At 36.7% G+C, this 12,898-nt stretch overlaps 1 protein-coding gene across 1 annotated transcript in view; it reads left to right on the forward strand.

Annotated features, from left to right (window-relative positions):
- The first annotated feature begins 2,991 nt into the window (after positions 1 to 2,991).
- dnt (tyrosine-protein kinase Dnt) overlaps positions 2,992 to 12,898 on the forward strand; it is a 55,277-nt gene continuing 45,370 nt past the window's right edge. Inside the window, exon 1 of the mRNA XM_033469794.2 lies at positions 2,992 to 3,668. Coding sequence (XP_033325685.2) covers positions 3,569 to 3,668 — 100 coding nt within the window. The 5' untranslated portion in view covers positions 2,992 to 3,568. The remainder of the gene's footprint in view (positions 3,669 to 12,898) is intronic.

Here is a 12,898-nt window from a genome sequence, read left to right on the forward strand (position 1 = left end):
CGAATGTAGACGATCAAACACTTCCATGGCCAACAGCGTCGTCACATATCGGGACATATTATTTTTTCATATTTCAAATGAAAATTTTACGCGCAATTTAAGCGGATTGAACGCGACTGGATGACTGGCCATCAAAAATCGATTCGTCTCGAGGTCGATAAGCGATAAACTGGTAACAGTTACCAGATACTCATCGATGTAGTCCCATGGTACAAGCATGATTCATTATAGAAGTCGTACACAAAAGGTTCCTCGAACAGCATCGATATAATATAAAATCGTAATGAAGTTAACCATATAATCATTGAGATTAACTTAATGACTGCACGCCGAGTACTTCGGTAACCAAGGAGAGGCGAGACGTTGGGGCGATGAAATGAATTTACTTTTCCTGCAGTCAGCTACCAGGCTACAACTGCAAGAGATTGAGCTCGTAGATGAACGTGTTCGTTTAATGCTTCTTGTGATTCACGATGTACAACAGAATAATCGCCGTCGACTTTTTACTTTATGCTTTCCCCGTGTTCGGTTGCCAGCGTCGTTTAAGCTCCGCGCAGGCTTTTCAATCAACTGCGAATTTGCAAAACGAGTCCTGCCCGTCTTCCATCTCTCTCTGCCCGTTCCCGCTTTCTATTCCACGTCGACAGAGACCGAAACATCTTGTCCCTTTCCAGCCTCGAGGCCGTAATAACGAAGTTCGGTAATCAAACTCGTCCTGATAGGTTCCAAAGAAGACAAAAGAAGGGCGAAGGTGGGCCGTGATTTGCAAGGGCTACGTGGGCGTTCTCATAATTCGTTGTAAACCTCGAGTCTCGTGAGTAATCAGCATAGGAATTATGGGAAATTTGACTATGTCGATTAGACAGGGAATATCTTTGGTCTAGGTCGTTCGCAGATGTCGAGTTTCTAAAATTGATTTAGGTTTAGATCTTCGAGCGACTTTGTAAACAAGGTTGTGAACAAAAAAACACAAATTGCTACGTTCTTGTGAGCGATATATGCACTCTGTAATTTTTGTTAACAAGCTAAACTTTTACAAAAAATCGCGAGGGCTGTTGGAGAATGTAATGTTATTCAACGTTATAGGCCCATGATTTCTTAGCGTAAAATTTTATTAGATACGAGGGCAATGGATTCACTGTGTCCAATTCAACCAACAATATAAATAAATCATTCTTCGTTTCAACCTTGAGATGGAAGTATCAAGATTATTATCTGTAATGTTTCATATGATTGAAAGTGAATTTGGTCAGATTTGATTATTTAGAAAATTGTGTATCAGTTGCAAGGTAGGGTTAATTTTTCTGGTTAACATAATTGAATAAAATCAAGGTAGTACTTCAAGCACTATAAAAAACCAAATTAACCCCACACAGGCTATTAGATAGTAGATAACCTAGATAATAGATCTAGATAATAAACTTATAAATATTCATAATATAAGAGTGAACATTCAATTAAAAGAATAATTTGTGTAAATTGTTTAGTTGAATAAATTATAACGTCTGTGACTTGCATTATAACATTATAAATGCATTATAACTAACATTTCATTGTAATTTGATATTATGACATGAAACGATATTGAAAGATGTATGTGTGTATAGATGCTGACTTCTTAAAACAGTATTTATATATTCAGAGAAGTTTAATTATTTCTCGATATCTTAATCTTAAAATGCCATATACTTTATCTTTTGTAAGTAATATATAAATTCAATACAGTTTTGTATGTAACTGCTATAATTTCATTTTTTCACTTAAAACTATTTAATATATAGACATTTACAAATTTTATTGAAATTATACATCGCTTATATAATTATTGTATATATTACTTATATCTTTTAAATGTTTTTTCAGATATGGTATCCTTAAGTTAAGAAATTGATAGTAAGTGAAGTAGCTTGAATCTATAAATTTACCAGCAAAGTAACTTAACTGAAACGTATAGATTGCTTACAATAGATGTAAAAACGGGTTAAGAACTCCAGGTTTTAAAATTTCATTGTAAAATAGCTAACGAGTTAATTGAGATACATTCAATTTCTGCTAATATAAAGTTATCTTTCTCTGAGTGAACTTAAATAAAGTATACCAATTAAAGTGTGTTAATATGACTTAAAAAAGTGATTGCTAATTTTTATCCTTTCCAGACAACGATTCTTCGAGACACTGAAAAAATGATAATATACGAAGTTCTACATATCATTTGTTATTAAAATAATTAAATTATTTGCCAGTAACTTAAGGAAATAGCTTCATGTAGCTGCCATTATGTAGGATATCTCAAAGGGTGTAGAAACAATCATCGTTTGAGAAAAATACCAGAGAAAATACAACAGGAAATAAAAGTCCAAATAAAATATCAACACGAAACAGAACACGTCGTTCGCTCGGAAGAATGATATATGCACTCCTATATTCAAGTTAACTTAAGCATTATAATCACGCCACAGTTACATAGCTCCGGCCAAAGTCTCCTGACGAGCGAATCGACTTCTGTTCATCGAGTACACGCGAAACCCTCGTCATATTTGTCGGGACTGTCAGCTGGAAAACAAATGACTTCGCAACGGGAGCATATGCGCGGGGAAAATGCAACAAGTAACATTCGAGTGCAGAAAACAAAAGCGCGCGCGAGCGAACGAGCGGGCTCGGGCTCGAACGCACGCGCGCGCGCGCGTGGGCACAACATTTGATTCATAACCGTCGCCCGGTGTGTTCTCTGATTTTTCTGAGCAACGAAAAAGCGTTGTACTTGTGCCTACCAGGAGCCGGGATGCCTTAACCGCCGACGAGTAGCTGATATCTCCAAAAATGCGGCCTGATTGCACCCTGTCGTAAATCTTGGCGGCGTGTTTGCGAATCGCAATTTTAATTCTCCCCTTGGTCGGCCGGTCCGGCGAGGGAGCCCGAACTTGGCCGATCCGAAGTCAGCCTGGAACGAGCGTTTCTCGCGGCGACAGCTCGGCCGCGGTCGTTCTTGCTCGGCCTTGCTCGGCCTTGCTCGGCCTTGCTCGGCTCGGCGAGCCTGCGTCGACCTCGCTCGACCCATGGCGGTCGGAGCACACAACTGGTTGTGGCTTTCGTGAGGCAGGTATGTCGCGCGCTCCTTCGTGCGTGCATTCTTGTTCCTTCGCGTCATCTGATTTTGGTTCTACGTTTCCGTGGCTCGTTTCACGGGCCGTCTAATCATCCGAACAAACACCGTCCACGCTTCTCGCGAACGTATCCGGCCCGCGATTACCGGGGGAGTGCCTGTTACGGGTATAGAACGTGATTTTCATGCCACGAACTGTCAAAAGCATCGCTCCGTACGAAGCGAACGCTGGCCGATTACTATCAGGATCGTGGCTTGTTTTCGACCGCTCGCGAACGTTGCGCCGGAATAACCTGCTGTCACGTGGGCCCACGCCCGTGAATTATCGCTCGTGAATTTATGTTCGGCCCTCGTGGATCATGATACCGGACGCGAGACTGTAACGCCGTGCCGTGCCGGACCGTAACGTAACGCGTGTTTACGGGTGCCTAGTACATACAATCGGTTAAGCACGTGGTGGTCACGATGCTCCTAAAATTGGCAGTGTTGCTGTCCATGCTCCTGCGGCCAGGTGCAAGTTACTTCAACCTCTTCCTCAGCCAGGCAGAAGTGCGGAAACTAATGGGTAAGCGAAAGTGTACGATTCCTTTATGATTGCTGCTGCTGATGTTGCTGATGCTGAACCGTCGCGTGCTTAGCTCTCATGTTCTTTGCAGGATGCGAGCTGTTATAGCTGCAGATGAATTAAAATTTTCGTGTATGTTTTTGTTGGTTGTTTGGAACAGGTGGAGGAGGCCATTGTACAGTGATCCAGAAAGCGGGCCAACGTTAGAAATGTTTTTATGTCAAATTTTTTTCTAATAGGAGTCTAATTTCTAATGTAATTATTGAAAATGAATCATGAATGATTCAAATTATTATTGAATGAATGGCAAGACTAAAATTCGATATGTATTTTTCTTGCAAGAATTGTTATTTTAAAATACAATTCAGTTAGAACGATTATTACGTAGTTACAACGGTATATCTGATATATTTTTATAAAAGACACACGAGTGTTACCTTAAAAGAAAAATCAGTTCTAATTACTAATTTTAGCCTAATGTAAATACAAAGTATAAATGATTATTATAGGTATAAAATACATCGAATTATTAGCTATATAGTCCAAGTTATCTAAATATTGAAATACGTAGATAAATCATACAGCTCGTAAAATATTTCGAACGTCTATTCACATTTCTGTTTAAAAATGTGTAAATTTTAATTTTAAAAAAGTACAACGTCTGTCACTTTTTACTCAGCCTTTCTTATTTTTAAATTTATATTGTTCTAAACTCTTCATTGATATGCACAGGTTATAAAATGCGTCTGACGTAAATAAATCTGTGAACTATACTTATTTATGCACAAAATAGCATAATATAAAGCCACATTAGTTTGTCATGAGTAATTAAAAAAAGTAATAAAACATGAAGTTCCCTGATTTTGTCTTCATATCCAATGAAAAGATCATTGGAAAAAGAGAAAGTATGCAAATTTCGAATATCTGGAAGGTTGTTAATTCATTTAAACAAAAATTTCATCGTAAATGAAATTGGCTTGTGTATCTTATTCAAAGAGAAAACAATTTAGTTTCTAATTCGTGTTGCGATTGTCCTTTTATCTTTATTTATTTTCGATTGTTAATTTCAGTATTATGTGTATTCACAAACAAGTGATGTATTTTTTTATACGAAATAGGTGAAGTTATTTATTCATATTTCATTTATGTAAAATATACCGAAATTGAAGTTATCGATTGTATGGAGAAAACACTTATATTTCTGTTTGCAATGAGTTTTGTTACAAAGTATAGTAGTTTCGGTTGTGTTCAAATTTATTCCTTATTATAAATATTGAAACTAAGATTGTTCGTTACATATCTCGGATCATTATAGCAAGTGAATTTTAGTTCGATAAGTTTGGCCAAAATTATCTAAATGGTCCGCTTTGTAAACTGGACAAAATTGTTGAAATTCTATTTCCGTGTTAGTATACATTTACACTTTCTATTTTTAAGTATCTCGGCGCGTTTCATGAATAAAGAACAAGATCTCAGAAACTTGTATAAAAGTATGTAGTTATTACGTCCATTAATTCTCACACTGAGAATAAAGCAGTTCAATTAACGCGAACTTCTTCAACGGACTAACAAACAATTGTTTAATCGATCCGCCCGAACGATTTCATTATGCGTCACCGTTGAAAGCCTAACCACCGATCGAAAGCCTATTAAGGTAGCTGTGTTCAGAATTGTAATTGAGTATTGGACAGTGAAGAATTGTCAGTGTCAAAGGTTCGTAGCATTGAGTATGGAACTATGGGCAGTTGGGCAACTTTATGCAGAATTATTCTATCGGCGATAAATCATAAGCAATATCTATGTAATTGCAAATCTGATTCGTGCATTCCAATCCTCATGCTCAGCATGTAATGAATTGTCTTCAAGAAGATATTTATTTCTACACTTTGTGTGTGTTCCTACACGACCTACACACGTTTGCAATTTCCACAATCTCAGTACAATGCCGTTTATATATATATATATATATATATATAAAAGCAATTTCATAAAATTAAAGTGAGTCATTCAAATGGAACATAGATGTATCAAGTGTCTAATTACAAATAAGTTTAGCGAATGCACCATGCACTTCAGCGTGAAACGAAAATATACATATACTTGATGTTAATTTTTGTATGTTCCCTTTGATATAATTATTCTGCAACATTAGTAAATTAATGGATACTATTAAATACCGACGTTTATAACGTGCGTTCAATTTATTGTACATATGTACCTGTTTCATGTTTCAATTTTATTTAATTTTAATTTGCATTCATGGATAAATAATTAATTAATTCAACCATGCTGCATAAATGTGATGCAGACAACTCTAACGGAAGCGTGATCCTCATAGTGTTCGGACTGGTAATTTGAGGATTCAAACTGTTCGTGCTCCAAATTTGATTAACGAATAAGAGACAAAGGCTAATGAATAAAATTTTACGCGCTCTATCGACTAAATATCCAATCGAATACAAATTTATCTAGACAAAACTTGATCCGAATAAGAATAGAATATAAAGTATGATTTTGATAGTTTATTACGTAGAAAGAAGAACAGTCAATCATTATTCGAATAAATATAGATAGAATAATTTATGATGAATAAATATAGATAGAATAATTTATGATGAATAATGAATCAGCGTTATTTGAATCAAACATTCAACTAAAAATAATTCATTCGGATAATTATCTCAGGTAAATATTTATTCGAAATAATTCGAATAACTCTGGTGTCAAGTATCAATCTTTTTACTTATCAACTTAGGACATTAGTTTATCAAATCAGTCAAAGCATGGATCAATCATCAAGAAAAACTCTCTAATTATCATCAAATTATGTTTACTATTCTACAAACGATACAATAATTTCTGTTATAATCTCATTAGCAATCCCAACACAAAGCTTCTTTCCCAAGGGAGCCCCTCAAGCAAACAAAAAGAGTTGATCGTGCATTTTCAGTAACACCCCTGGCCGACAAGAGAGCGTAATTTCTAATCCGCGCGAATACCTCGTCGCAACAATTGTTCAATTAAAACGGATTGGCCTGCTCGAGCGTCGGCGGTCACGGTTCAACGACCTATCAAAAAGACGAAAGGATAACACGTCTGATTCGCGGCAACCCGACGAATATATCCGACGCTACCAGCCGGCGTGGTCGCGAACATTCGGTGCTCTCGTTCTATTCTCACGTTCCCGATCTCCTTTTCGACACTGTGGGGCGCGTATTCTCCGGCGGGATTTCATTTGTAGTCGCTGTTAGCCAGAAATCGTCGTTCAAGCTGTTGCACACGAATCGCCGTACCGGAAACGGGGTAAAAGCCACTCGACGCCGCGAACTTTCCAATATTTCCTCCATAACTTCCACGGCGGTGGATAATTCGCTCTCGGCTCGTTGATCCGCAAAAACCGTTCAGCTCCGATGCAGAGCATCGGGGGCAGTCCTGTGATGCAAAAACAGGGTGGAGAGGAACGATGATGGGTGGGGAGTGGAGGTTTGTACGTGTATTCCGGCGACACCTGAACCGACGCGAAATCGCCGAGTCGCCGCGGATTCGCCTTTGCGAGGAACTCGCTCGCGCGTGGGATTGCGCGTTTTCAGCCAGCACGCACTTTGCGCCTCGTTCCACGGTCGACGACACGCATTTCATATGCATCCGAACAGCCTCTCCGGCCAACTCGAACCGTGCTGCTCGCGTCAAGAGCTTCGCGTGAAATCGAATTGTATGTAGCGTTGCCGCACCGTGCCGAGTCGTGCCGAGCCGAGCCGAGCCTCCGCGCCGGTTCGACTCAATGAAAGCAATCGGTTTGCACGCCTTGCTAAATAGCGAGGCGTTATTAATTGCACCTATAAATTCGGAGCGCGTTAGCTGTTCCCCCAGCATGCGACGAGCTCCCAAAGAATTTCCTCCGAGCTCTCTTTCTCTTCCTTTCTTCTCGGACTTCTCGCGCCTTAGCATCGATCGCCGCCACGATATTTAATTGAGCCGCTCTATGGAAAAAGAGCACATAAGCTGAATTACCATTTTCAGGGGAACGATTACAATGCTTTTCTTATGTTGGGGAAACCGGGGCTAGAAGCTCCGATTTTACCAAAATGTAAATATTGACTAAGAAATAATGCAGTTACTTTTTTCGATTCTGAGTAATTTATTGTTAAATTTATTGCACTTTAAGATGGTCAATTCTAATTTAATATATTGCAATAAGTTTTTCATTGAAACTCGTTCTCTTTTTTTTGTGGTCAATTCAAGCAGAATTTCTTACCCCGTCGTGGGGCAAGTTGTGAACGTCGTGTGTTGAGATTTTCATTGTCTGATGAAATAAAACACAATTTTGTTAATAACGTTTGTTTATTAATTTCGGATTAACAGAAATACATATATATTTTTGGAAGAAAAAGAAATATACTATCTTTGGCACAAAAAATTAATGTAGTAATACTTTTTTTAATTTTTAAGAGTACATGAAGATCTGTCAATCGATAAACAATAACATACAATTTTATTTAAAAGAGTTTAATCTTTTAGTGTCGGACAATGATATATCGTTAACTGACTACGCTTGAGAAAATGTTGTTTTCTCGACATTTTTAATAAATAACAGTTTTCAAGAACACGCATAATCTTTTCAAAGTTTATATCGCTTTATATGCATATCACTTTTACTGCTACCATGAAGGATACTCGTTTTGTAGTGTTATTTTCCGTTGGTACCTCCCCGCAATCTCTTATTTTATGTTATTAGCATTCCACTTGCACCAATTAGCTATGAGGAGATAAGATAAACGCCCGTTATAATTGTACTTACGATTAACAGGAGAACAATTTTTATATTCGCGTAAGTTGAAGTTCTGTCAATTTTATGATTACGTACATATTAAAACAAAAGTGTTTTATGAAACACATAAAGTGACTATCATTATAATTATTCATGTGTTTAATGTGTAAAAAGTCATTAAGACACTTTGTCACGTTAAAAAATTACTCATATCTTAAAACAACAGCAAACAAAAAGTAAACATTTTATTGATTTAAGTTCTTGTTGCTTATTTTATAATGGTATGAATTATACAAAATCGCGTTAATTTTGTTTGAAAAACAATATATTCGAACTTTCAACGGTATCACTTTGAATGATTTTTCTTACCATTAATACTTCTTACTTGAAAAAATAATTTGTTTTAAAGGCTGGAACCTTCTACATTTTATTTTTAAGACTCCGAATTACTATTTAACACAAAATAAGAATTCGAAGTTAATACGAAAGGAAAACAAAATGCTAAAAATTGACATACGCTAAGGAAACATTAATAGGGTAAGTCCATGATCGTTCGATCACCGAGTGGAACTGACCATCGTTAATATTTTAGGTTCGGAACATGGGGTTGCTCCGCAACTCATTTAGAATACACGATCGAATCAGCTTATTGTAGATATCGCATTCAGAATTCTTGCAAAACCCTGTTTCACAGCGATATTTTCAATTTTTCATCCGATCAATTCTGACCAACATTTTGCAGTCTTTTGCATTTTTCTAACAACCGGAGATGTTTGGCTCGGATATTCATACATATTTAAATAAATCTTAATAATAATTAGCATTTCTAGCTGATTCCACGCGAAAACTGGCGTTTTAAAATCTTTTACAACGTTTTATAGTTTTTCTTATATTTTCGATTTTTCTGGTGATTATATAAATATTTATATAATAATAGTATAAATATTTATATAAATATTTCGATAGGTCTTAATAGGAATTAGAATTACCAGTTGATTCAACGCGACCACAGGTGTTCTTAAACCTTTTGCATCGTTTTAAAGTTTTTTACGTTTTTAATCTTTTTACAGCATTTTAATTGCATTCGGAAGGCTGTTGTACTACACAGTAAATTTCACTTTCTGGTTATTGCTAACATGCAATTAAAAATTTCCTTACGTATATCAAGACTGAAGAATGCTAATTAGAATGTTGTAGCATTTCATAAACTGATACAAAACGAGTACTCTGAGTGTAGACATATGTAAAGGAAGATAGCAGTCACTTCTGCAACTAAATGTGTACGCTAGACAAATGTACGATTTCTACTAGATTTAGGAGACCTTGAGAATTCATGTAGGAAAGTGCAACGATCCATGCGAGCAAAATTCAACGCGATATGTACCGTGGCGCATAAATTTAGCGTAAATAGATATTAATAGAAATTCCATCCTGATGAAACGGCGCATTTCTGCATCTACACAGCAACTACATCAGTTTAATGTAGGAACGAAATTTATAGGTGTACATGCATTTTAATTAAACGATGCGTCCGACGTAATTGAAAAAATTTGCATGATAATGACATCGTGCATTATACGCACACTGCATTCACAATAAAACATCAAATATTTAATCGTTGTGGGAATATATTTCCGCGGAATTGAAATATTCACGAAATGTATCTGCCACTGTCTGCGCATTCGATTGTATTGATCACGCTCTCCTTTTGTTCAAAATAACTGCTTCATTTTACCTCGCATAACTTGAAAAACTATCTTCGAAGTCTATGTAATTATATATTGAAATATATTTAATTCTAGGGTCCATTTGGAAAATTAGACTATGTATATCGTTATTTAACTATTTAGTTTCTGACATTTAATGGAAAATTTTACGTTAAAGTCTACAGAAAAACTAACGCGTCTGAAAGAAGTCGTTTAAAAAATCTGTCGACAAAAATTAATGAATATTGTAAATGATTCTAGTGATCTTCATATGATTTATGATTTGACTAATTGTAAGTACAATTAGTATGTTTTAAATGGCGTTCATATAATAAGAGTATAAAATAAATTCATACAAATAATTTATATTTCTATTCTTTAGTCAGCATGAAAAGGATTAATATATCCGACGAAAAGGACGTACACTATTTTTCATTCGAAATTCTTCAAAAAGCCAAAGATTATGTCAGAGCGACAGACGTTCGGATAATATGAACATTTTCACGTGTGCTGAAGGCTGTAAACTACAGGTAGGAGAAAGACGATTCTCATGCAAATGTTAATCGCCGCGATAAGACGTTCGATCGAAACTTTGTATTCATGCAATTTTGAAACAGCCAAAGAGGAGACGAGCGTCTCTGGTTGTGTAAAGACCGATAGCAACGGGCCCGGTATATCGAATCCGTTCTTATACAAATAGCGGTCGGTGGTCGGACGCGGTTAACAAGGCTGGTTTTCATGCAAATGCGTCGACGCGAGTGTGAAGTCGTCGCTTCACGCATTCCGCTGATTGTCTTCTGACCTGCTCTCTTATCCGTACGACTGTTTCGTCGCCGTTTCGCGATAACGCAGCCGGCGACGACGAAAAAATGTTGGGCACGATGATCGCAGCCACGAAGTTCGCAGGATGCCACGCATGGCACCGGGCCCCAACACACACGCCTCACGGATACAATAAAATATTATAACGAGGTCCTTTTTAAGCGGAGGCAGCATGGGGTGCCGAGAAACCCGGGACCCGGGACTAGTTTGTTTAGACACCGAATAATCGACTGTCTTGGTCTTGTTTTCTTGTGGCTCGCCGTCCTCCCCTTGCTCTTTTTCCTCACTTTCTCATTTTAGTCCGATGGCCATGTTGCCGCGCGCCGGATAGGGCCTTCGTGTAGATAGAGCCCTTGATACCGATTTCGGAGGGTCCCCTTCGAGTCGCTCTCCATATGGACCATGGCTTTTTTGAGCTGCATCAACGCTTCTCGGAACAACGAGGTCTCCGGTTTCGTTATTTACTATAGGGTTTCCCATCTTCCCCCGCGAGCCCTTCCGTGTCGGATTGCACAAGATTTTACGAGTTATTATCGATTTCCCATCTTAACTAGCAGACAAGATCTGCAGCTTTAAAATATTATCAATCCTGGAGCTGAAACACCAAAGACGTGTTAGAGGAACATTTCTTTGTATACTCTCAGTTTTGTTTTTACACGGTCTAAAAAAATAAATTCGATTTCCCTCTTACACGGTTTTAAGTTACCTGATTTTAAGAATAGTATTTAGGGCGCAGTTTTTAAAAAGCAATAACTATTTTAAAACTAAACTAAATGACTTGAATTTTTTTTTAGATGACAGAGAAACTAGTCTACTAGATGATGGCTAAGAAGATTTTTTTTTAATTTTGCTATTACTTGGAATGAAAAGAAAAAATTAAAAACCCTTGTTTGTAAACTTTTTTATCTGAGCCTGTAACGAAAATTTGGTCTTAATATTATATAAATATTATATAACAAAATAATATTATAAATTATATATATTATATAAATATAATATATATAATATAATATATAAATATAATATATAATATATATACAATATCACCGCAGTTATGAATTTTATTGCAGACATTCCTATTTCTCTATTTTCTAATTTAAAGGAAGAATCAAGTTATACTCTCGCAATTGCCTTGGTTATTCGTTCGAATACGTGGCAATAATAGTAACGAGACACTTAGGATCAATTTTTAAAAATTCCATCTGCGACGACGTTATTAGTAATTTATCATGTATATATATATATACTGATCATTAAACCGCTTTCTCTGTGTTTAAGTTTCCTTTTAGTGCGGATCATTATTCTCCACGTCGGATGATAGTTTTTCATGAGACCTTGCCAGCGATAAACGCAGCGAAGACGACACAAGTTACAACGTATCACGACGGTTTCACGATTAATTTATTATCCCCCGTAATTAATTGCGAAATTACAACAGCTGCGTTATTAGTTGCACGCTGCGTTTGACGGTTCTCGCCTAATCTTTTGTTTGTCGAACGTAGTTTAGTTACTGTTAGGAGATACTGACAGTGTCAACAAAACTTTCTTTGCACCTGCGAACTATTGATTAACTGATGGAATATTGAAAAGTTGTCGAAATTCTCGCGCATGAATCACTGTTGCGATTAAAATAATTTTATTTTTCTTCGAACGTTCGAAACAAAGCTGGATCACGTATATGCAATCACATAAATAATTCTATTATAGTATTTTGAGGATATGATCACACAGACAAGTTTCTTATGTCCAAAACATTTCTTCCGCGTAGCTTCGAAACTCACAGAAAATAAATCTTCAAGAAACTTAGAAAGTTGTTGTTTTTCTCTCCTAACTTTTTCGAAAGAATGGAGCAGATATGATTAAATACTTGTTTATTTTTTGTAAAATTATTCTGACTTCGAAAAATTCTTTAACTTACACCCAGTAATAATGGT

The sequence above is a fragment of the Megalopta genalis genome, chromosome 10 (assembly GCF_051020955.1).
Source record: "Megalopta genalis isolate 19385.01 chromosome 10, iyMegGena1_principal, whole genome shotgun sequence".
Taxonomy (NCBI): Eukaryota; Metazoa; Arthropoda; class Insecta; order Hymenoptera; family Halictidae; genus Megalopta; species Megalopta genalis.